Genomic DNA, 27,193 nt, shown 5'->3' on the forward strand with positions numbered 1-27,193 from the left:
ACTATCTACACCCTCACTTATCTTAACTGCACTACTGTATAGCTCTGTGTAAATAATCATTCTGTACATTCGATAATTTTTAATCCTACAACTGTTTACAACTTGCATAGTTCCCATTTCTGTATAGCTGTATATCCCAGATTCTGTAAAGTTATTTATTTCATATTCTGTATAGTTTTTCATATTTATATCCTGTTCATATCCTGTACATAGCTTGTACTCACTACAGCCTGTACATACTTATAGAATATTCACAACATACTTCATACTGTGTACATTATAACATACCATAATAGACCCATTTCTGTAATATACTCACATATCTATATTATTGCTAATATATATTGTAATATATCTATATCACTAAAGCACTTCTGGATGGATGCAAACTGCATTTCGTTGCCCTGTACCTGTGCATGTGCAATGACAATAAAGTTGAATTCTATTCTATTCTAATTCTAAAAGAAAAGAAAATGCCTCCATCTGTGTGGTTCAGTTAGAAGAAATGTTAATGTCTACATTTCGTTTTCCTTTTCTCAGAAGATAAGTGGAAGAAGCTCTCCCTTTGCTTTAGAGTAAGATTTAGTAGGTAACAGCAGCTTAACATCTCCCCTACCCACCACTTGCTATATCTGAACACGAACACACACACACACACAAAGGGAGTGCCCTATATTGCCTGATAAAGGACTTGTTCCCTGCAGTGTCTTACCCTACAGCCCTCTTTCCCTTAGTGCGACTCTGGAGCTGGCACACAGACAGGTGGAAAGACAGCTCTGGCGTATAGCAGAGGAATGCTGATCGATTCCTTGCAGGAGCCTGCAGCACCTCACTGGTATAATAAGCTGAGAAGTGGATACCTAGAGGAGAACCATTTCACCCAGGAAAACTGTGGAGAATGGGCACGTGTGTGTGTGTGTGTATATACAGACACCTTCAGCTGCTCTCTAGGAGATTCAGCTCCCAGGTGGGAAGTGATTTCACCCAGTTTTCCTGGAAGAACACAATCTGTGCACTGCAGAAATCTGAAAAATCAAAGAAAAAAGTGCAGCATTCCCTCTCTCTGCTTTAAACGCAGCAGTTTGAGTGTTAGAGTCGAGTTTTTTATGACTGGGTTTACAGCTAAGATAGCTGTCATACACCTGCGCTCGCACATGCAGACATTCCCGTACACACCCCTGTCACCTTTTGCCAGTCACTCTAAATGCAAATGGGGGTGATCGCTGGAGACAGGCTCGACTCGTGGAAAGATAGGGTTGTCATTTAAGGGGAGTGCCGCTGACGCTCTGAAATTTACCAATTACACACCTCATCCACGCCAGCGTTGGCTTTTAGAGGCCAAGAGGAAGAAGATAAGAAAGGAGGAAGATAGAGATTTGAGAATGAGTCAAAGAGACAATGGGGGGGAAGGATAAAAGAGGAAGAACGTCTCCTTTATTCCTAAACACCTCTTCACTTCACACACTTCACTAATGATACGCCGACAACCATACCTGGAGTGTTGCTCCCACAGCTTTTCACAAGATAATTATAATTATAGCAAGATACAATATGACTCTCCAGGATGGATTCTCTAATGGCCAGCTGTGAAATCTTAATGGGCTATACAGGTAATGTCCTTGTTTTTGTACCAGGAGCACATAAATGTGAATTGATTCTGCCACTTCCTCTTTCATGATAATCATAAAGCTGCAGGCAACATGTAGAGAAAAAAACACACTGAACAGCTGTTTTAAAACAAAGGCATTTATTGCGAAAAATGCACTTGACATGAAAAAACAAATCAACCACGGGTCATCAGTACAAGACGATGTATAATGATCACATGGTAGAGAGCGCTGGGCGTGGCCAGCACAGAGCATGACTTCAATGGCACAAAAGGCCTATAAATATTCTGCACAATATAGAATAATATATATACTTTTTTTCGTCCCTCTGTTTCTCTCACTGCTCTGCTGGACTCTTTCCTGGAGAGGCATGAGTATCCATGCTCCACCGAACTGTTTTTTTTAATTTATTTTTTTTAATAAAGTTTCTTTTTTATGTAAAGAGCTACATACAGATGCCTCCTCCCAACCTCTCTCATCACACACACAAACACCCAAGTATCCATAGGAACAAATATGGCCAACATCTAAGTCAAGATGGCAGGGTGACACAGCTCAGGCTTCCTGGAAGGACAAACCAAAATTAACTATTATTATTTCAAATTCATAATCTGAAACAAGCTCAATCGAAACAGGAGCGTCATACAAAATCCAACGATGTGTTCGCGTCCAGTGGGAGCTACCGCTGCTGTTCAAAGCCTGTTCACATTTTCCACAACCAGGAAGCTGAGGCAAACGACAAGCTTACATCACGTAATCAAAACACATGAAGACAGTTTGCAAAAACCAGCGGTTCAAGTTATTTTGCGTAAAGTGACCACCGTGCAGTGGTTTTATTCCTGACTTTTTGACTCTTGTAAACGCTTTCTCCTCACATCACCCACCCCAAAGAAAAAAAAAAGAAAAAAAAAGAACAAACCGGGCAAACAAGGACTTGTGCTTAAGTTTGACTCTATAGAAATTAAAGTCCTCAGTTTAGCGGGCATCCAAACAGATCCAAACTTTGCTCAGTGTTTCTTCGGAAACTGTTCTGGGATCCGCTGGATTTCCGTCTTTGTGCGGATTGAAAAGCAAACAGCAAACTTATCACACTGATACAAACAAAACAAAGAGGGAAAGAGGGCACTGATCTACCTAGAAGGAAAAGTAAGAGCGTATACTTGTGTTTGCGTGTGTATTGACATTTGTAGGCACTGGGGTTTGACTGACAGGTTTTGAAGGCCAATGTAGATATGTTCAGATTGAAGTTTCCCATCACAATATCAAAAAATTTGGCGTTTACTTTCCCTTTTGTTTTTTTCAAGGTAAATAAACTGGCACTTTTAATCGACTGACCCCAAACGCCCCACTGAAACACATACAAAGATCATAGTCTGGTACACTTGTATAAAATAACATCACATAGACAAAAACGACCAGTTAAACATTAAACGTGTTAAGAATTGAAGCGAGCTTCTTCATATAAGTAATGTTAACGGAAAACAGCCTAGCCCTAGTCTGTATGTGTTGGAAAAAACTTTAATTTAGAGTCCAGTATATTTCTTTTGCTTGTTTTTCAAAATTATATGCCTACTGTTCAGAAAGCACAAGTATCTCACAGCATCAAAAGTATCCGGGAGGGAAAAAAATGGTTTCTAGCGAATTCGACGTTGTAGTCTGATTTAGCATCTGTTTATGTTATGTGCTTTTTTCTTCAAGTATCCACTGATTTCGCTGGAAGGTCTCAGATTTGATCATTCGGTCTGATAATTTGTGGAAAACACGTGACAGTAGCTTCCAAACATTTTGTCCTCTAGAGTTTGTAGAGTTTCCTCTCTGAGGAAGAAAAAAAAAAAGACCAAAATGCGACAAGTTTTGTGCCATTTATCTTGTGGATGTTCTTTAAATTAGCTAAAATTGTATGCATGTTCAAAAAAGTGCTCTATAAATAAAGATTCTCAGAGCAGTGTAGATACCTTTTTGTATCTACACTGCTCATTTGATCAACAAAATATAGCACAATGTCAGTTCGACTTCAGGGACATCAATCTGTGCAGGTAGGAAGCACGAGGAACCATTGTGGTGCACATGAAAGTGACAGCAAGACAGCCCACCACAAAGGGAATTACAGGAATTATTAAAGGATTTAAAGGTGGTGGCCACAGACCATTCCTCTCTCCTCATTCCTCCTTACTCATTTTTCAGTAGTTTTTATTCTGTCTAGTGTCCTTCTCACTACTGGCAGCATGTGACGATACTAGCAGGTTATACTACAAAGGGAGTTTTCTGTGTCTTCTGACTAAATCACCGTGGTAACTTGTGCTGATCACATAAAGTGGTCAGGGTCAGGTTATGTTCAGAGTTTTGGTTTAAAATTGACCGGGAGCTCCACTTTCTTGCTGATTCTTTTATTTACAGCATGTTTTAAGCGGAATGTAAATTGTCTGCAGGGTGAATATGTATTACGTGCGCAAGCTGTTAACATCATGAATGAATCAGAGCGTTAAAGGTTCAGCAGTGCAAACTGGGCATTGGCATGATACATTTATTCATTTGGTGATGCAGAAAATCTATAAATGTTGTTATACTTCACACGAATCTGCTCTTAACTCTCTTTTAGACTTCTGGAACTGCAGCTAAAGAGCGCAGAACACACACCAATCAATAAAATTACTTTTACTTTGTTCTGCTGACAAACTAAAGCAATTTCCATCCAGATGAGCAGACTCAACGTTATGGCATGTCTGTACGTGATCATCCATCATGACACTTTGACACAATTTAGCAAGGATGGCTTAAAACTGATACGTAACTTTGATGTTTAATTGTATCTATTTGAAAGTTTCAGAGCTCTGTAATTGTTTGGGTTTTATGGAATTAAGCTAAAGCAAAGAAAGCCTGGCTTTGTTGAACTTTGTAGTATATCCCTCTGCTGTGTCTCCCAGCACATCACTGACTGGCATCAGCAGACTACACCAGAATCGGCATGTCAGCTCTTGGTGGCATCATAAAGTTTGCTACGGCATCTTCATGCTCTTTCACATCTTTCACATGTGCTCAGTGTGAACCTGAACCAAAGCAGGTGAAACTGATTCACAATGGTTTGTGCTTCCTAACTGTACAGCATGACGTCCCTGATATTTTATTTACTTTAGTCTGTACTGTGATGATCAAATGTTCCCTTAATGAATGAATTTTTTTGTGAGCAGTGTATTTTTCTTCCCACATAACATGGATGTAGGAAGGAGACTCAACAGTGCTTAAGCCATAAAGGCTCTGTGCTTAGGATCAGGTTAGAGCCAATTAGAAATCTAAGCAGTCAGCCAATGAACAACCCTCGCCTGTGTGTTTAACTCTGCCTCGTTTAAAAAAATAGGTGAGGAAGTGCCTCGTGCCCTGTACCTGTGCTCTTTGACCGCCTCTTTATCTCTGATGTACCGCCGCACACACAGCGAGTGAGTCAGGCTCTGAGTGTTGCTGTGCTTTTGTCTCCACAAGCAGAAAAACAGGTAGGTGGTTGTGGCAGAACGTAAACCAGGCAAGCCTGCATCTAAACTCTGGATACGAAAGAATCACAGAAGCAGACAGACTACACTTTCACTAAAGCAGAACAAAATTATTTGACACGATCTGAGTAACAAAGTCAATTCTGGCAGTTGCATGATGAAAGTTTGTGTCCTCTGAGTTTCCCCTCTCAGCTATTCTTTCACGAGCATCGAGTCTGTGCAGTTTTGGTTTGGCAACGTTGTCTCAGAATAGATAAAAAACTGTCGAGGAAAAAGCTGAGGAAGAGGAAATACTCTTCGCAATCTTTGTACTTATTTGATGAGAACTGTCAATAATGGAAGCTTTGTTTTTTTTACATTTCAAGCTGACATCTGAAAAAAATGTTTTAGTCATTTCACCCCACCAAAGAAATTTGTGCTTTCTTAAAGAAAAATCATATTTGCGCTTAAAACAAGTATGTCACAAGCAGCAGTGGAAATCCCCTTTGTCAAGTAAATACTGTACATTAGTAAAATACTGTAAATGTAGATATTCTGGAAGGTTGTATCAAATATTACCAAGTGCATTTCTTTTGTTTCTAAACTCATACAGAAGTTCAAAAACAGCATTATAAATACAAATGAATTCTTTAAAGGAGTTTTGGTGTGACTTTGTGTTCCTTTTTACATTCAACAATTCAGCTTAATCCAACTGATGGGGTCTGTTTAAATCAGATGTAATAAAAAAAAAAACTTGAATAAAAATAAGCGGTTCACCATTATGTTATGATATAGAAATAGAAAAATTAATGACCTAATTTAGACTTTCTGTGACACTGGCTTTTAAATTACAAATCCTGTGACAGACAGCACGGCAACATAAAATATCTATTTCAACATTTTTTAAAAATGTGATAATGCTACATGCATCGTTAACAAATAATATATCGGGTTGAAAAGAAACATACTGGTCGTAGATTCGACACAGAGATGTGCTTACAATGATTCTGGAGTGTAGGCTTATGTGCTTCCTCATCACCTGGCTGTATGTTCTCACTTCTCAGACAAAGAAAGCACCCGAATTTAAGTTCTGAGGTCTCAGAGGAAAAGCAAAGCTAATGCTTTTTTGAGCTAGTGTTTGCTGGTGGATGATGCCGAGGAGGAGAATTAGGAGGCAGGGTTCGTCTTTCTGTGCTCTTTCAGTCTGCGTGCCTTCAGTAGTCAACATCACGGGTCGGGAAACCGAGTCTGATGGAGCCCCTCTGACCCAACACTGGGCGGATAATGGGAAAAGCTGCCCTGCTTCCTGTGTGGCTGAGCTGGTCGAGGCAGGGACGAGCTTTTTTGTACATTATCAGTGTGTATATGTGTTTGTGTGTGTAGATACGTTGGACTGATATGGATTACTATAGCCAACACCAATAATTAATAATTAATAATATAATTTCTTTATGGATTATAAAGTATTCTCATTCTGAATGATATTTTCCAATAGAATCAAAAACATTTTAATTCCAAACAGATTACTTGGCAAATATAAATAACAAAAAAATCTCCTTTGTTTTCAAGGTTAGCCGCCTCTTAAGGCCTTGTTGAGCTTTAATCCAATAAAACAAAGATAAATCTGGGGAACCTAATATCAGCCCAACCTTGGATTTTGTGTGTGTGTTCATGTGTTTTATGACTCAGTAACAGGAACAATGTGTGCATTCATTCGTCCACTTTTTGCAGTTCAGAAGCTCTCGACAAAGCTGCCTGGAAACAGGCCGGTCTGACCCGTCCTCTGCAGAGTGCCTTTGTACCAGCCGTCGTCCCTCTTCTTATGGACGAACACCACGTCTCCCTCCCGCAGCTCGATCTCTGCCTCGCTCTGGGGTGGGTACGGAACCACCACACGATACCTGCCTCACGGAAACACAGAGTAGCAAAGTCAAGATCGCATGCTGGGACGATCCTCCTAACTAAATGATATCAGCCAAATGATCAAAATCTCTGAGCAATGTTTCCAGCTCCTTATTGAATCTATGCAAAGAACATAAATTCTGAAGGCAAAAGGGGGCCAACCAGATACTAGCAAATTGTCAGTGAGTATAAATGTTACAATTTAGATGAGTAGTTAGTCACTGGAATAAACTTAATTTTTTATATTTTGACAATGCCCTCACCCTCTAATATAATCTACAGTTTCACACACAGGTGCAAAATAGCAGCTCTTTTGAGTGACTGATGAGTCGCTTCTTGTTACAAGAAAAAAAAATCAAACATTTTACCTATAAATTAAACTGTTTCTTTTTTTTGAGAACCAGAGATTAATTCCACAGTCCCGTTAAATCTTCCCCAGTGAATGATGTTTTTGTAAGTGCGTGATAAGTTGTTGTGATAACCATAGCGCTGATGTTTTGGTGTAATGCTGTCAAACACAGGGGACGAGATTTGTTTTCCTTCTCTGCTTTTTTCTTCGCACAAACAGAATAAGCATCATTCTGTGATAACCAGCGTTCCCATTACACCAGCATCCTGCTGACAGTGATAATTTCATGCTAAATGCATTATTCCCCCTCAACGTCCAGCTGAGGAGTCTTTAAGTGCGTTCCAGCATTTACAGGTTTTTTCTAAGGAGGCACAAAGTGTGTGTTAGTGTGTGTTAGTGTGTGTTCATGGGAAAGAAAAAGAATGAATGTTTTCATGAGTAGGATGGCTTACAGGGAGCTGTCTATGTGTACACAGGCTTTGGCTCTCTTATACACCTCTTGCCTGCCAGTCAAATCAATGCACATTACTGTAAGCAATCTGAGTCTGCCATGCCTGAAAACAGTCGACCACGCCAGGCAAGTGGCTATCCGGTCAGACGAGAGCGTCTTTCAGTGCTGGAAATTCAACACTTTCCTCTTGAAGTCAACATTGCTATAGAGAGTAGAGCTCATTTATTTATGCTTTGAGCACTGAAATGCTTGATGTCAAACCTAAGGAAACATTTACAGTCTGTAGAGGACACCGTTTTATTGCTTAAAACCTTTGCTTAGTAAAGTAATCAAAAGTTTAGTTACATTACTTTAGTGTTGTAAATAACATAGAAATGCAATAAGCGATGCAATTTAGCTAAGAAGGTAACCAGTGTTTTGTAACCTCTTCTGTTTCACAGGTAACACTCCTAACACTGTCTGTGTTTCACCATAGTATTGCGATGTGTTCTTATCAACACTTAAGCTCACATATCGCAGTAAGTGTAGAACAACTAACATAGATGGCAGCATATATAACAAAAAACTACCACCTCAAGAGAAACCCGGTATTACATATCTCTTTGTGGGAATGCAGCACCAACTGGTCATGAAGGCACCTCTGGAGAGGCTCCCAGCTTTGTTTTCATCCATTGTCTGCTTATGGTTTATTATCCCACACTCTCACAAGATTTGATGCCAAAATTGCTTAAACTTGTCAGAAAATATTTGCTGTCATTTCCAGCTGGTCAGAATGTTCGTTTACTCGCAGTATTTACGATATTGTCAGTGTTCTGCGCTCGCACATATCCAAATATTACCTTGTCTAACTTTTTAATCACTCTGGAGAGAAACAATATAACGGATTTGTTTGAGGAATATTGCATCGCCTGCAGCCTTGTTCTGCACAGTGACAATAAACTTGTGCTTGAGCCAAGTTCATAAAAGCATCACCTCGGCCTGCAAGCGTGTTTGTTTATCTGTGTTTATCAAGCGGCAACCTCTGGGGCTGGAAAATAAAGCCAACATGGAAGTGCCAAACACTCCTTGAAGGCTGGCATTAAAACCAAATAACCCACATGTTAAAATGCCCGGATACACAGCAGAATTTAACATATTCTGGCACAAAAAAAAAAGGGTTTTGTCTTTAGAGCCAATATTCCTTTTCATGAAAACTGCAGAGGTTGTGAATTTTGGCCATGTGGCTGCTTTAAGTGACAGGCGCTCAAAGAGTTTGAGCATCTGCCTGTTACTTGATCCCTCTCTCAATCAAGTTGGTGGTATTGGTGTCTTCTGCAGAGTTTTTGATGTCTGTGTCTATACAAACTATGGATTCAGCTTGAGAACCAGGCTTACTTTTATTGACTGATAATTTTTTACTCCACCTCTCATCCAAACATCCAATCCAAACCACTCTCTCAAACATACAAATGTTAAGCTCGTAACAGCAGGTGGCTAAATCCACCTGTTGTGTACAGACTATTTAAGTGTGCGCGTGTGTGTTTTCATGTGTCTGTGTGCCCACCTCTCTCTGGACAGGGGTTTGGGTTCAGGTCGGAGGACCATCAGAGCATTGCCAGCACGTGTTGCCGGGGGTGACATGGGGAAGTTGGTATCCAGGGAACCGGACTTTCTGTGCAGAGGCTCCAGCCCAATTGCCCCCGCCATGTCGCTCTCGATTGGACAGGAACCGGCTCGTCCTTGCGACGCCATCGGACAGGAACCTGAGCGGGCGTGGTGGTGATGGTGGTGCACGGGGTCGGTAGCCACGGCGCCTTGACCAGTGGGGTCATGGGTGGGTGGGGAGGATGGGGGTGAGCGAGGTTTCTTCTTTGCTGCGGCGCCCGATAAGAGTTTTAATAAACCTCCTGCTTTCCTCTCCTTCTGAATACAGAGGCATGAAGAAAAAGATGCAGGGGAGGATGGAGGGATAGAATAAGGGAGGAACAAGAAAACAAATAACTCAGAGCTAGTAAGGGTCATCGTTTTTCTATATAAAGGTATATTTCGGAAGGCCTTTCTTGATAAGAAACTAATAAAAGTGATGTTGTAAAAAAAACAGGTCAGGAGGGTATTGTTTGTTTCCTATAACTAAATAACAAATACATTATAACATGGAGAAATACAGAAAACAATAGCGATGGCAAAACAACGCAAGCTTTACAAGTGTCAGAAAATTTCAGGTATGATTTACAACACATTAAATATTTTTATGCATACTGCTTTGCTGCCTCTTATGTTGGAAAGGAAAGAAGAGTATCTATCAAAATATTCCAATTACAATATTTAGTGTAACTAAAGTGTGGTCAAAAGTTTAGATACATGTTTACTTGGGCATGAATGTCGTGGCTTTTAATGAATTCTTTGAACCATTCTTTTTCCAAAGAGGAATGATTGTACAGCATACAACTTGTAACTTTAAAGTTTAAATGTAACTATTTTGGATCCACTCCACAGGCTCAAATATATTCATACACCAGCAGTCTCCCAGTCATGGCAGGCTTGAGCCTTTGTGGTTCCTGGGTTGTCCGTCAGCATCCTAACCAACGTCATCTCATCTGAGGGTAACAATCTGGATCTTCTTCCGGACTTTAGCAAAGTGGTGAAACAACCAAAGTTAATAGGCCTTGATCTTGTCAAGTTAACACACATTGTAAAATCTTCAGCACTGCTTATTAAAAGATTTAAGAGCATGTATGTATATATTTGAACCTCTATGTATACCTTTTACCCTATCTAGATTAGATAATATCCATAATAAATAAAAAATTGTGCCCCAAAATTCTTGTTTTTCAAAGTAATCAAAGCTGTATGATCTACAATTATTCCCCCCTGGGAAAAAAACAGTTCAAAGAAATGATTAAAAGCCTCAAATGACCATGGCATTCAGACCCATGATGAGTGTAACTTCTGAGCACAACTGTACCAGTCTACCAAGCTATGATTGACAGTTTTACAGGTGTCCCAGTGACAGCAAGCCAAAAGTAAAACTACCATTGTTCTTAGTTAACTAATATTACTGTTAATTTTTTCTTTATTAATCACTATGAAGTATTTTGTGTAAGTCTGGAATACATTGAAAACGCAGCTCGAGTCTTCTTTCCTGCATTAGCATGCCTTACACTCATGACTTAGAAAGAAGGAACCAGTGGATATGTGAGATTGTTAAGAAATCTGTGTTCACAGTGTGAATGCCCGTGTTACACTGAGTGCTAACTGAGGAAAGTGGTTGGGTATGTGGTCTTCAAGCTGATTACACATGCAGCTGACTATGGTGTATTGATTATAGAGCAAGCGTTTCTTAATGGTGTCTGTGAAGGCAGATTCATGCCTTTTCATACAGGCTTCACTGTGATTGATCATGGACGTGCTTGGCAATACTGTCCATTCAGCTCATACAGCTTGCTGTGATTTCACACCCTTAATCATGATGACACGAATCAATAGTAAGCATGTCTGAGCATGATTTCAGCTGTTTTGGAGACGCACACAGAGAATTCACATTGGCTCTACCTCTGTCTCACCTATTTTGGTTGCTAGATCTATCATCAGATCTTTCTACGTATACATATATCTATATATATATGTATATCTATATATATATATCTACATATCTATAGATATCTATCTATATCTATCTATCTATATATCTATTTATATCTATATATATATATATATGTGTATATATATGTATGTATGTATGTATTAATCTGGCATTTACTTGCTTGGGCTATACCTACACCTTTTTTTTCTAACACTGAATTCAAAAATGAGAATTCAAGCTAATTTTAAAAGGTTTAATATCTTCTACAAACCGGTATATGAAAACTCTAACTTACACATACAAAATGTATAAGGTGCCACTTCTCTCTAGTATCGTGCTACATTCTTCTAATTATATGCGTAATACCTTTTAACTGTTTAAAATTATGAAACACCAGACAAAGGTTTAGCTTTTGACCTCCTTTCTTGACTCTGTTTATTGCTTTCAGTACTCTCACTTTTGACAGTGAATCACACAAAGACGTGTTCTTTGTCGTTAAACTGAAACTACAAAAAAAAGCGACATTGAAATTCAATTCTAAGAAAAAAGTCACTTTTTCAAAAAGTTATTCATGAGGTTTCGAGTTATTTTTCATCACTTTTATTCCAACTCAAATGATTTCTCTGGACTCTACATAAGCTATTGAGCATGCTATAGTATACAGCTGATTAGCTATTGTGTAGCCTGTTACTGAAATTGAACTGAACCTTGACATAATAATAACGATATTAACAATAAGCTGTAATGGCATCAGAAACAAGAGCAGTTCCAGACTGGAATAAGTAAAACTAAAAATTTACTTGACAAAGGACATGAACTGAGTCCTTGGATAAGAAGAAGAAGACGATCTGTGAACATATGTCCAACTCTACCATCTTTCAATGCAGAATAATGAACAAATGTTAAAAAAAGAGTCATCCCAAAAATTGCTAAAACAGTTTGAGATCCAGAGCAAATCCTGCTAACAAGCAGACAAACAAAAACAGAGAAACCAAACTAATCATGTTTCCTTAGGGAGACTACACTTCTTCCATGTAATTGAAATTTAAGATATCGCTGTCTATATATCTGAATTCTGCTCACTGGCCCTTGTGATAGTTCTGCCCAGCTGTCACAGTAAATTTGCAAGCCTTTGCAGATGGCTTTACAATACTGTCGTCTACTGAACCAGGCTTGACGGAAAACCTGCCTGTTCTGCATGAAGTTGTGAAAACTAGAAGCCGTCATTAAATATGGAGGGCGATAAGAGTAATGATCTGTCACAGAGAAATAGCCAGAACACAACACTTTCGGGAGGATTACTTCTTCTTACTAATTATAACTAATGAGCACAAAACTGCATTGAAATGTGTGCTCAAGCAAAGAAACGAACAAGCAAAAATACTAGTTAAAAAGGCACTTATGTCAAAACTTTGTTCATCTTGGCTTGTTTGTTTCCTGCATGAAATACACCTACTTTGGCTGGTCAATAACTTAATTTGGACAGTTTAAAAAGATCATTTGTTCAGGTGTAAATGGCTTCCTGTGACAGTCTGTAAATTAAACTCTGTTCCTTTCGTGAAAGCAAACGTGTAGAGCATGTCATTGTTTAAACTTAAATCTAAACAGGGTCGAACATGCTAACCTTTAAAACTGCTGTCTAACTGCAGTTTCTGAAATTGAATCCATTAACTCTGAAAACAACCAGCAGAGTATTCATCTACACAACAGCTTATTCAACCTAGGGTCAAAGGGGGCTATCATTAGCAAAAAAAGGCTAAAAAAAAAGGTGGTGTATACCCTAGACGTGTTTTCAGACCACCTCTAACATCCACATTTATGGCCAACTTAGAATCACCAGTTAAAGTAACATGCATCTGCAGAGGCCTTGTGGGAATAACGCAGGCCCAATGAGAACACGCAAACTCCACACAAGAACGGCCCCATCGACCAGGAGGTCCACACCAGGAACCTTTTGCTGTGGTCAAAATTGCAAATAATCCCGAATTGCAGCCCTCAGATAAATTCAATTATTACATCTTGGACAACCAAATTCCATTAGTGATGATTGAGTGTTTTGATGATAACTGTATTAAAATAACTGATAAAATGAAGCAAAACAAAAAAGGAGACCAATAATAATTCAGTCCTAATGACCAAACTTATTATGGAGGTGGGATGGTTAGAAAAAAGTGCTTGGGAAAGCATTAGGGGAGGCTGTAAAACACTTTGACTCAGCAGACCCACTGCAGAAAATGAACCGCATAACCTGCTCCTACACTCAGAGAAGCAGCGCTTTAGGGATGTGCATTCCTCTAAATAAAGACATATGTTTTTTTCTTGTTAGATGCCTAAAAAAATACTGCTCACCTTTCTTTATTTCCCAGCCTTCTTTAAAAATAAAAGTGCTCACTGTCTGGATAACATACAGCTGTCTCGAGTGTACTCTGGCATGGTATAACACGCATAAGATGTTGCACGGCTTTGGCAACACAGGTTTTCTTCCTTTTCATGCAAATGCAGATTGTCTGGAATCTAATTTGGGAGAGCGAGGGGGAAAAAATAAAGATTAAAGAGATAGAAGAAGAATGGAAGGATGGAGGAAAAAAGGAAAAGAAGTCAGAATGGGAAAGAGGTAGAGAAGAGGGAGAAAAAGAAGGTGGTCAACAGTGGGTGGGAAAGAAATACAGGGGGCAGGATAGAGAGAACAGAGAGGTTCAGGCATAGAGATAGAGGGAGGGAGGCGGGAGTGAAATGGCACAAAAAGTGAATAATCACTCCCTCTCTTCTTTCATCTGCTGGCTTAAAGGCTTAATCTGCCTCCTGCGAGTGTGTGCGCTCATCTGTGTGTGCGTTTGCACGAGTGTGTCGAGCCCCTGGTGTTCTTCCAAAACGAACCACGAGGGGGCAGCAGCTACTCGCATTTAATCGCTTGTGACTCTGCCGTCCAGTCTGTGATTTGCACAGTATGTAAATAAATACCGTTGATGCCCGTGTGTGAGTGAACTTGTGTTACACTTTAAATGTGAGAAAGCTGTGTTAAAGTCGCAGTGTTTTTAACTTCACTTCTAAAAGTAGGCACCATGGAGATCGGGGTTGATAGAAGTAATGCACTGGATGCCACTTTCTGTCCACCCACAGAGCTAATTACTCTGCCATTTTATTCACCCACGCTCAACACTCTGCTTAGGTTTAAAAAAAGAAGTAAAATTGAGAAAGATTAATCAGGAAATTTTAAGAATGAACATCTCCTTCATATTCATATATCTTATTTAGTTTGGTGTCCTTGTTTTCCCTAGTCATAGCTGTCGCTTTAAGGACAAAAGAGCCTCTGGGTATAAGGATCAAGGTTCCAACATGATTTAATGACACCACTATACAGCTAAATGTGAGACTTATTTACAATCAATCTCCAAAGTGTTTCAAGGCATTTTCAGACTTCATGCAATCACTTCTGACAGCCTTTTTCTTGGCGGTTGGCCTGTGAGGGCAGGCCTCTTGGAAGTGGTGTACAAATGCATTTCAGTGTCCGGCGTGATATGCGTCTGTAATGCTGGCTTGCACTGTAGACAGTGTGTCGAACAGAGATTACCCTAAACTGCGTCTGGCAGAGAGTTATCATAGCTGCTTCATCATTTCCTCTGTAACAAAGTCTGTGCAGCCTCACCGCCACGCTGATTTCATACCTGATGTTTCAGCTGTGCCAATGCAACCGCGAACGAGCCAAGTACAAAAGGATAGTGTCATATAATGGGACAAAAGATGTCAATACCCAGTTTTTTAACCAATAATAACCAACCTAATGGTTGTAACAAGCCCGTTTGTCTTCGGAAAAAAGAAGAATTATCTGGCTTTCCTCTGAAATTTTAATCAGCATTTAGATCAGGGGTGCTCACACTTTTTCCGCATGTGAGCTACTTATAAAATGACCAAGTCAAAATGATCTACCCACTACAAAAATCCAAAACATATACTTATTTATAAATATATTGAGGATTCTTTATATCTACAATGAATATACATGCATAACCGCAATATCCAATATTTCACAACACAATTAACTATGTAAATTTTTTGTCATTACCTGAGTTTACTCTGATGACTTGCACTGAATTGAATCAGCCAGGGATGCATAGTCCGGACAGTAGCTGCTGACGGCCAGGTTTAAGAGAAAAAACCGAGAGCTAAAAATTGGAGTTAACTCGCTGACTAGCTTGTCAGTTTTACTACACTTCGCGCCGCTGTTTGCGCATGCGCAGCGACCTAAGCGTCAGAAAAAATCTGATGTCATCTGACTGGCTTCCCTGTATCAATCAAGTGACGGGATGGATGATAGGCTGGCATCTATTTTTTTAATGCCATGCGATCTACCAATACTACCTTTGCGATCGACTGGTCGATCGCGATCGACGTATTGAGCACCCCTGATTTAGATGATAAATGGATGTTACAACTACAGAAAAATCCATACTGAGAGGCTCTTTTGGGATCAGAGACAGCTCAGAAAGGATGTTTAAGCCAGGTGATCAGTTAAAAGCTGAGAAAAATCTCCTTAAACCCTCCAAATATATGATTTTAGGAGGGTGGTGCAGAGGTGAGCTTGGGTCTGTACATGTACCTGTGTGTGCACAGGGAACTGTGCTTGTTTGGCAAATGGTGATTTGAAACTGACCGTAGACGTGGGTGTGAAAGTGTAGTTGTCATTTTAGCTATCTGTCTAGGTTCTACTGCACCTCTGGTCCTATATCAGCTGGGATAGGCTCCAGGCCCCCTAAGAAAACTGTAAATTGGTTAAGTTGTTAAGAGAAGACCATAGTGTGTATAATTTTAGTGATAAAAGGCAGCATTCTTTAAAATCATAATGAAATAAAGGATGTCATAAATAGCCATTTTAAATGAATTACAGGTAGTTGTAATATATTTATTAGTATGTGGAACACAAACTCCTAACAAAAAATGAGAGGCATTTCATCTATGAGTGTGACAGTGTCAACAAGGCCTCTGCCTGCTGTTCCATAGTCAATGAGCTGTTTGTCAGCTAGCCACGTAGTTAGATTAGCTGTCCCAGACAGTGAAGCCAACAGTGAGGCAAATGGAGCTGAGACAGATGTGAGCTTTCGGTGCCATCATTCACTGTCAAAGCAGCCCGACTTAACATCCACAGCTTTAACGCTGCGGTTCTTATAACATATAGGGTGGCACTCAGCGTTTGTGCCAGCTGCCTGGGTGAATGACACTTACCGAGGAAGAGGACATACACAGCACAGATTTCACACCTACTTAGCTGTGACAGGTGAAAGACAAAACACATTTTCTCCTCGCGTGGTGTGAACATTAATTAAACTATATGTGATGAGTATTAATAGGAGGAGTATAATGTCTGGAGACATAAAAGTAGAAGTGGCACCAATTACTTGTTCCCTCAGTTACTATCCGTGTAAATGAGAAGAGCTGGGCGGTCTGAAATGAGGGAATTTAGGTGCAGGCAAAATACGCAAACTGACAGATGAGTTTTGCCATGTTGAATTTCCAGCCGTGAAAAACGATTCTGTGAACATTTTCATTAATAATTTTGGCAATTCTGGTATATTTTTCTGTGTTCATGTCCATAGATCTGAAATATTCTTGCCCTGATATAAATACAGTCATTTATAGTTATTTTATGATTAAGAGGTGTGACTTTCATTTCTCATAGAACCTAATTCCCACAAAACAGTTCAGTTTTGTGATTATATATGTGAAGAAAATAATGAAAGCCATATTGTAATGTAAGACATCCAATTATTCCATTAGAGGAAAAGTCCTTGTGGCTGTAATTTCACAAAATCCAATAATTTTTTTTCAAAATCTGATGGCAAATGTTTGTACAAAAAGACAAATATTGAAGCAAGCTAATAATATTTGCTCTCTGCTGCAAAGTGTCTTCAGAATTATCAGCGAGAATGAGCCTCACCTTCTCTGCTTTGGGCGCGAGGACGCCTTGGGCTGTGGTGTGTGAGGGGCCCGGCGATGGCGGTTGCAGTGGACTGGCTGACTCTCCGTTGAGGAGCACCGCGGACACGTTCGGAGGCGTGAGGCAGGAGAGAGGGGAGGAGAGGGGGAGGATGGGGCGCGAAGCCGGGGAAGAGAGGGGCGAGGGCCCTAAGCTGGGTCCCGGAGATACCATGGAGAGAGGACGACCCGATTGGCCAGGGCAGCGCGACGGGGAGGAGCTCTGAGAACGAAGGGGAGATATGGCCACCGTGGGGCGTTCCGGGCTTGCAGCAGAGGGACTGTGGACTGGAAGACACAAAGATGCAGTGTGGATTAGTATAAATGAGCGGCCTTCACTGACTGCAGCCGTCACTCGGTATTAGGCCCTGGAGGGAACAAATCAGTGGTTTGACATTGAGTCTCACTGAATAATCACTTAATATTGCAGGAGAGGGCTGGTTTTAAAATTGTGTCTCGGAAATAATAGGTCTGCCTGTATCTGTAAGCAGTTAGCATCATTATTACTTTCAAAGTCATCTTAGCTTGTTTAAGATGTACCCGTGCTACCTCACCCCTCTGTCTCCTGATACTCCTCATATACTGGCTAACACTAAATTACTTGATACACTATTGTGTCCAAGGCTCTGGTGCAATTTGCACAGGATAGAAAACATAGACACAGTACAGTCAGCTGATTGTCAACACCCATGTTGGTGCAAATATGCAAAGAAGTTGTAACCACTTTAGTTCCTACATGAGAAGTCTTCCAAACCTGCAAGTTTATAATGTCTGTTTAGAAACCAACTTGTCCAACAGCTAAGATAATAGTCATTATAATGCATTACTTCATGCATTTATAATTGTATTAATTAAATTTATAATGTAGGAAATGCAATTTAACACTATTAGGGCTGAGTTTGTTTCTCGTGAGAATAAAAGTGCACAAATATACAATTCCACGACAACATTCAGGCAAGCACGTGAGTGTGTTTGTGTATGCATGTGCACGCACAAATGGACACATATGGTTGCTAGCCACCTGCTCTTCTACACTGCAGAACAGAGGCAGAAATCCACAGAGAGGTGTACCGGTCATGTGAAAAACCCCAAAATGCCAGAGCTATGCGCATACTTTCTTTTGTAATTGAGAACAGATGCGTGTGTGTGCATGTTCGTGTGCGTGCGTGCGTTTGTGTGCGCATATATGCGAGAGGGAGCGCAAGAGAGGGAGAGAAAAACAGAGCGAAAGGAGAAGCTCTGTCATTACGCCTCCATAAAACAAAAAGCACAGTGATGTCATTCAGCTGTGTGTTTTGTGAGTCTGTGTGTTCACTTGTGTGTACGTATGTACGTGGGAGTGCTCGTGTGTGTACGTGTGTTATTCTTGGCTGTCTCCTCACAGTGTGTACTCTTTAGCTTCCCAAATGAAACACTCACCATTATTTTCTCAAAGGGAGAAAGCAAAGATTCAAAGAGAGATCAAGGCTGATGTGTCGTATGGACACTGCTGTCTGTTTGTGTGTGTGTGTGTGTTTCTGGGAACTGTGTATAAGGGTGCTTCTGGCAAAAGCAGTAACACTGCATGATCAGAGTGCTTAGAAATGTCTGTGTTGTGTGCAGAAGTCCAGTGTCTTTATGTGTGAGTGCATGTAGTAACACTGACATTATGCTAAATTATCCAGCTGAGGTACAATGTGTTCTTGTACAGCCTCTCTGAACATAAACTCCCATCTTTAGTGTTGTTCCTTAAGGTTTATGGGGTAAAATGCAATGATTGAGTGTATGTGTATGATACACATTAAATAATGTCCCACGGTCACAAGTTTTTTCTAAATTTAACAATAATGTTTTAGTGTCTATATTTAGGTTTTGCTGCTTTACTGAGGACTGCAACCGGTTGCAATCAACATGCTGCAGATACAGACAATATGATTGTTGGAAATGCATTATATTTACCCCACAGCATACCCTCTGGGCCATTTTATTAGGTATACCTATTCAGCTGCTTGTTATCTAATCTGGCAATCACGTGCAGGCAACTCAGTGCATTTAGGCTTGTAGACGTGGCAAAAACAACCGGATGAAGTTCAAACTGAACATCCAAATGGGGAAGAAAGGTGATTTAAGAGACTCTCAACCAAACTCCCTGAGAGAAACTATCCAGTGAGGGGTGGTTTTGCAGGTGCCAGAGATCAGACGAGCAAGACCAGATGGCTTCAAGACGACAGGATAGCAACAGTAACTCAACAAACTACAGGTTTCAACCAAGGTATACAGAAGAGCATCTCAGAAGGCACAACATGGCAAACCTTGAAACAGAATACTTTCAAGCAAAAGACCAGAGAGGGGCATCATTCAAACCCCACAGACTACTAGGATGACATGTCCTTCCTTCTGATTGGCTGCTTTCAGCGGGATAATGTGCCACGTCACAGAGCTTACATAATTTCAAACAGATTTCTTGAACATGACAACGGGTTAACTGTACTCAAATGGCATCTCCAGACACAATTTGTCATTCCAATACAGCACTTTGAGACAGGGTGAAACAGGAGATTCACACCAAGTCTGTCCAGTCGACAAATCTGCAGCAAGTGTGTGATGCTTTCATGTCAATGTGGACCAAAATCTCACCTTGTTGAAGCTATGCCACGAAGAACTGAGTTCGTTCTAAAGGCAAAGGGGGAACCAACCTAATACTCGCAAGGCATACCTAATAAAGATGATGAGCGTATTTTATGAATGTATTAAAGCGAAGCAGGGTTATAAAAAGAAACCTTGGTTATCATGTTGACTAATAAAAAATTCACCAGCTGTTAAATCAGGGTTTTTCTCTGTCTGGTTTGGGAAAACCTGGGTGGATATGTGCACTTTGTTCATCATTAGTGCACAACTGCTTGCCAGCACAATATACTTTAAAAGCCAAGTGTGCACATACCTTTGGATATTTTGTCTATGTGAACAATACTAACTGGGTTTCATTTATTTAGGCACATTTTTCTTGTTTGCTTTTATTTAGCTGCTGCCAAAAACAATCAGCACATGACTAACAACATGGAAGAAGCTGAAGATTAAAGAGGTTACTTGTAAAACTGCATATGGTAGCTACTTGAATTAATGACTGTTCAATATTCTGTAATCAAAGACTACGGGGCAACAATGCTATAGCACCCCAAATAATCTGGACTTGGCTCCTTTAAGGCTGGAGGCTGCTGAGCAGTTTTACTGAAGCACATTAAAACTGTAAAAATACTGCACATCCCCGTATGATTTCTTTTTACTGAATATTTCTTTGCAGCAAAGATCCAGTCATCTGTCATTTAAAGAGGCTTTAATGTTTCCCCTTCTCCTGCGGAAAACCTTATTCTTTGTTTCTCAGAAGTATACGTCAATTTTGGAATAACTGATTTATCATCAAAGTAAAATCTTTTACCAATCATAGAACATACTGCCTGTGTCAGTTTGTTAGTCAGACCTTTGCGTTTTGCTAACTCTGAATTTGAAACTAACAGTCCTATTAGCCTGAAATCTGTAATGCTGCAAAGTAAAGTTTTTAAAGCATATTACAAAAACCGATGCATGATATTTTTCAGGATCTCCTTTGCTGTTACCCTGCATTAAAGAAAAATATACATGCGATTAAAGCAATACATCTATGTGATACTCTAGGTAACTGAAAAAAAAAAGACTTTTTCTCTGTGTCACAACATCCCACCTGGATGCAGTAGCCTTAACCTGGCCTGGCAGGCTAGGCTCAGTACAGCTGCTTTTACGAAATGAAGGGGAACGACACTGTTATGCTCTCTTCCGTGCTGTATATAGACCTTTTTCTGGCTTATAAATTGTTCCATAATGAAGAAAGGTGGTTTAGAATAGAATAGAAGAGAATAGAATAGAATAGAACAGCTCTTGTCATTATGACAAGCTAACAAAAGCACAAGAAAACAGATATGATAGTCTACTTTAATTGTTATATTTGGGTTTAGTACATTAAAATCCAATTAGTAATTTTTTCTCACAAGAGGAAAACTTGTGCAAAACTTTTGACCAAGTAGAAATATATAGATTTAAAATGTTTCTGCTCACCCAGCTGCATTGAGGTGCGTGCTTGGTTGGTATGCTGGCTGGAGCGCAGGCAGTTTTTCAGCTGGGCGGCAGCAGTTTGTGGCGAAGAGGCGGGACTGATGCTGTTAACAGCGTTGGCTGAGTTTACCAGTGGGGTGCCAGGACGGGACGAAGAGGGCCCCGGGGATCCTGGAGACGAGGGGTCTAAGATTTTACTTGCCACCTGACTGCAGCCACTTCCTCCTCCTGGGCTGGACAAACACGAGCTCCGAGTAGCACCAACTCCAAATGGAGCCCTTCAACGAAAAAAGGTGAAAGCGATATAGACTTTTTATTAAATTTATTTTATCATTTAATTACAACTGCTTTCTACTGTACTTGTGACCATTAACATTTACTGCTCTGAAAACATCAGTCTCTTTCAATACAGTGACTTTTCTTCTAGTGCCACATTAAGATTCATTTCAGTGGTTTAGAGTAAAAACTGTTGAACATATTGCCTTGAAATTTGATGTACCACTGGCCCCTGACAGTCCTCTTCTGTTTATTTGCTCAGTAACTCAAATACCCATTTAATGCTAAGTAGCAAATCGGAGCTTGAAAACCTACACTTTAATGTGGTCAACTCCAGCTGTGTATTCATCTCAAGCTGACGTGAGAAAGTAGCTTTACAATCCAAGACCAGAAGCCATCTCCATGTATAAAAATAAGATGGAGATAGCTTCTGGTTTGAAAAGTAAAGCCAGTGTGGAAGGGCCCTAAACATACAACCATTGCAAAGGAAAATCTGATTGGACAGATTTACCCAATGATATATTAGTTTAGTTAACATCCTTTTTATGGTCTCTAGCTATAGTCTTCTTTAACACAGCATGGTGTTTGCATTGTAAGTTAGCCATATTTAAAGTAAAAACAGAAAAAAATGAGGGATAAGTCTTTAAAAATGGCTACCCCAGTCCTTACCAACCTGCAGCAACTCTGGGAACTAATTCTGGCCTTCTGGTGAACGATAAATGCAACTAGTTAACAGATAACAGATTTGCCCTTTTTACTAATTTATCACGGTTAATTGCCATATTATCAGAAATTAATTGCATTCAAATGCAAATGTGATCCCATTCAGATTTAAACTGATAGACTGGTAGCAGATTGATAGTGAATGCAGTTTTATCTTATTGCATCAAAGTCACTTTAAAGACAGCAGCTGACTACAAGTGGTTGCAGACCTAGTCCCTTTCTTTGAAGCAACCATTTCAAAGGCAACAAGACTTTAAGTTCATTGCACGCAGTCACAGTAATTTAGTCATGCTGCGGTCTCTAACCACTGCTTTCCCTAGTGAGACCGTAGCACAATGGGGAATATAACTGAAAAAACAAACATCATATCATACTTAATAAGCGACCGAGACAATAAACTCATCAGGAGTTATGTTAAATGTTAATTATGAGCCAGTACTGAATCCAAAATTAAAATTTGCAAGCTTCCCTGTCAGTACTATTACCCTCTGTCAAAGTGAAAAATTCCAGTACTATTATCTGACCGGTGGATCAGCACGAGAAAGTGTCCTGCTGTAACATATATGGCGTTGCAGACTGCTCATGTTTCTGTCTGCAGAGTGCTGAATGGCAGAACAGTGAGCTGAACATTATTGACGCAGCGGTATTCACACAATTATGGTTGCCCATCGACTTCCCGTCAGACACATACAGAGTTATGGCTTTCTCTCCCTGTGTGTGTTTTTGCCAAAAGAAACTGCAAAGTTATCCACTGTTTCTTCGACACACTAAATTCAACTGCTTAAAGTGTGTGCTGGGTTTAACTCAGGTCTTTTAGCAGGCGTTTTTGGCCTTACTTATAAGTTTGAAGATTTCATACAAAAGAGGATTTTTTTCCCCCCAGTATGAGTTCAAGATCGGAAATGAATCCGGCAACACAACAATCAAAAGGCTTCTTGGGAGTCTTATGTTTAATCACATGCATTTGTTATGTATACTCACGGTTTGCATTAACCAGGATAATGAATTCCACAACAAATATGCAAATATTCAAAGTGAAATTTAAATTTGCCAGTATGGGCCACCTGTGTAGCTCTAAAATAAACATGCATTTATGTGTTTGATCAAGTCAGTGTGTTTCTGTGTGCATATCTTTGGCAGCTTCTCATTATCATACTGAGAAATTTCTGAGCTGCACTGCAGACAAAGGGGGGTGGGGGGTAGGGGGGGTGTAAGGAGGGAGGAAGGCAGAGAGGGAGAGAGTATGCTTGCGTAAAAATAACAAATTGCCTCTCATTTGATTACTCGCCCATCCTGTCTTTCTCTCTTCTTGGGATTGCATAATTGCAAAATGTGAAGCAGCCATTCATATCCACTGGAGAAGGACACCTGCTGTTTTTGCACCCGTTTCATGTCCTTGTATCATTTTCTTTTGCTTTCTCTTCCTTCTTCTCTCTCCTGCTCCTCCTCCTCACTCTGTCAATTTCTCTTTCAGCCATCTTCTGTTTGAATTTCTTTCCATAATTCACGCCCTTCTTCACCTTTTCCTTTGTCAAACCCATTCTATTCCCTTTCAACCGTTTTCTTCTCCTCTCACATTTTGCTTCCCTCCATTCGCTTTCCCTGTTTATCCTGCATAGCCTCATCATGCTCTCCAGCTTCTCATTACCTTCCTCTCTCTCATTTTTTTGGCTCTCTTTTCTTCCATTACTGTTACTGTGCCTTGCTTTCATTTTCTTCTCTCCTTTTTCTTGACTGCATCATGGAGCGGAATACAGATGAGATATAAAGCAACTGAAAACGTTTTAATGCATATGGGAATAATGAGGGTAATTAAGTTGCAAAATATTTCAGCACACCATTTTTACTGGTTTATTTGTTTTGGACAGCTACGAGAAGTAGCTGTACTACTAAGTAACGACGAGGATGGTAATTATAATAATGACGACAGTCGCAATGATCTACGGTGAGGCTGCGGAAGCCAAACACTAGAACGGCAGAGCCAGTAGTGTCGGACTGGTTAAATTTTATGATGTATTTAATTTAATCTTCATGTAACAACATTGAATTGATTAAGAATGGATTAGATCAAGATTAAGACATTTTTGCACTACACTTTGTTTCTTCTTGTCTTCACAGCAATATAGAGTTTCGCTCCTAGCAATGGCTTCCCAGATCATACTTCTGGTAAATGTGCTGGCTCGACCTAATCATTTTGGTGGTTTTTGTAGCCACGTTGGAGATAATATGCACAGATTGCACCTTTCTCCAACTAAAGCCCCCCAAAATTACCTTTTTGGGTGTGCCTTTGTGACGAGAGGCAGCCTGAGTGCAGAAAAACACATGTGCAATTGCCATGCCATAATACCGGGCAAATTGCACATTTCAGTCTGCAACTAAGTAATGACTGCAAAAAAATTACACAGTAAATTACAACAACTATGTTGATGCTACCATTCACATTGCCTTTGTGAGAGGACAAAATTGGGGTGTGCGTCTGATTTGATTGCAATGCTGGGTACATTAAAAAAAATAAGAGGGCAAAAAGGCTTTAACAGGGCATAAAGAGATTAAAAATTTAACTCATGTGTCCTCTGCTTATACTGTGGAGAAATTCAGTTGAACTTACTTGTCCATCTTCGGTGAACGAGATTAACTGTACTCTAAGCTTCATCACCACAGCTGATATGATTGGCAGTCATAATAAGAGCTAGTGGAATTCTCTAAAAGCTAAGGTGCTTTAATTGTACCTTTATTACTTCTTTAAGGCCCAGCATAACTAAGACTAATTCAAAAATCAAACATAATGCACCATTTGGGTGTTCGTGAAAACAAGCCATCACCAGGTAAATGACCACTTTTACCAATATGTTGAACCCACAAGTGCACTATAAACTTTATGCTGTCATAAAATCTGCTTGTTAAGTAATTGTTGTCTTGTATGCAGCTCTTTGTACTGTGGATTTAGAAAAGATTATAGGCTCTATTAAATTGATGAAAGTGAAGTTGATGTAGCACAGCATAAGATACTTTTATTGCCTTTTACTTCAGTCACAGAAGCTGAAAGCCTTGCCTTAATAAAGGCTAGACTTCAAATGGATTTTCCACTCAGCAGGAAGAGAAAATATAAATGGACACAAGGGTGAGTATCAAGTCTCGATGTGACAACCATTTCATTTCACTTTACTGTTTTGCTTTTCAGCTTTGGTAATGAAGTAAAAATGCTCAGTGTGGGGTCCCAGTTTATTTAGCTTACATCAAACAACAAGGTAAGAACACCCGGGGTGGGTATCTCTGTTATCTGTCTTCAGAACACTGTAGTTTTACCACAGCAGACAAGTGGATGGATGGACACATCTCAACAACATCTGTCATTGCATAACTAAGTTGCCAAGTGTTCATGCAGTGGTAGTTCTTTCACTATTTAACCACATGCATGCAGTACTTTCCGCTCTCACCTGGACACAGGAGTGACATAGTTTCCCGGGAAGACGCCAGAGGCAGCAGTTCTCAGTGACGTGCCTTTGAACCATCCGTCTTGACACTTCTCTGTCACCCGATACATCTCCCCTTTTCTAAGCTCCAGCTCGTCAGCCTTCTGGGGTTTGTAGGCATATAATGCCAGGTATCTGAGAAAGAAAAGTGACAAGCTGCATTGCAAAAGCGAGTCATATAATAACAATATTTAACTCTAAAGGAAATCTTGAACAACTGTTCACCTAATTATAAACTCCCACTGGACATCTTCTTCTTAAAGCATGCATGTGGATTACTCCGAGTGAACAGCAGCAATTCAATCTTTTAATAAGGCAGTGCTGTTTGGTCCTTCCACTATAAATCCCCTGTTTTTGCTGTATATTTCATGTCTGTGTATTACTGTCTCCTTTAGAAATAGAGGGAAGGAGTGGGACTGCAAACACGAACAGTTGTCAACTACTGGTTTAAGTGAGACTATGATTATCACCCTAACACTGCAAATAAATATATACATGTACAGCATGTATAATGTTTTACTCCAAAAGTTGATTCTGTTCATCTGGATGTAGCGTTTTCAGTGGGAGAAACATTTCATCACTCATCCAAGTGACTTCTTCAGTCTCAGCTGACTGCAGGTTTCCCCAGTCTTATAGACAGTGCATTTTATGAAGGAACTGAACTCCCAGCCCATTGTTCCTTCAGTGGTGCTAGTTTCAGTCATTATGTAAATGCATCGTCAATGTTTTACCTTTACTTATCCACTAATGTGTCTAAGAATTAATTCTGTAATGCAGTTGTACAGTTGTTGAATACTAAATAAGAAAGAATATATTTAGACAGATCTTACAATAGCTTCAATTTACTGTTATGACAATTTGAACTATAAGACAACAAAAACACTGTTAAAAAAAAAAGAAAACATCAAAAGACGTAACACCTTTTTTGCATACTTCCTATTTTTACAGGACAACACTTTTTTTCTGTCTGAAGGACCAGTGTGACCACTAGAGGTGAATGGTACACTTTGCCATACGTGTCTTGGTTTATGTGTTTACACACACATTTATTGATCAGTGTAGTATTTTGAAATGTCCTAAATGTGACTGTATATTGAGTTTTGTGGGTTCCACAACTACTACATATACATGATATCCCGGTACCGGTGCTGGAGTGCACTCATAGTTGTGTGGTGCCAGATTCCAACAGAAGACGATAATACCGGAAAGTAAACAAGTACTATATATGCTGCCTTCCCGTTTCCATGGTAACAGATGTAGGGACTGTCTTCAGTCTCCCCATGGCAACAGGAACAGTTGCCAGGTCAAGAGGAAAACGTCCGACCTCATCAGTAGTATGAACTCACTCCGG

The 27,193-nt window shown here is 39.9% G+C and overlaps 1 protein-coding gene across 1 annotated transcript in view; it reads right to left on the bottom strand.

The window, feature by feature from the left end:
• Positions 1-6,627: 6,627 nt before the first annotated feature.
• LOC146616371 (E3 ubiquitin-protein ligase SH3RF3-like) overlaps positions 6,628-27,193 on the bottom strand; it is a 116,137-nt gene continuing 95,571 nt past the window's right edge. Inside the window, exons 6-10 of the mRNA XM_085374629.1 lie at positions 25,807-25,977; positions 21,374-21,648; positions 17,268-17,593; positions 9,317-9,675; positions 6,628-6,972 (exon numbers count right to left, since the gene is read on the bottom strand). Coding sequence (XP_085230755.1) covers positions 6,804-6,972; positions 9,317-9,675; positions 17,268-17,593; positions 21,374-21,648; positions 25,807-25,977 — 1,300 coding nt within the window. The 3' untranslated portion in view covers positions 6,628-6,803. The remainder of the gene's footprint in view (positions 6,973-9,316; positions 9,676-17,267; positions 17,594-21,373; positions 21,649-25,806; positions 25,978-27,193) is intronic.

The sequence above is a fragment of the Diplotaxodon limnothrissa genome, linkage group LG16, assembly GCF_057381915.1.
Source record: "Diplotaxodon limnothrissa isolate DT_005_m linkage group LG16, D_limnothrissa_male_GT1.1, whole genome shotgun sequence".
NCBI lineage: Eukaryota > Metazoa > Chordata > Actinopteri > Cichliformes > Cichlidae > Diplotaxodon > Diplotaxodon limnothrissa.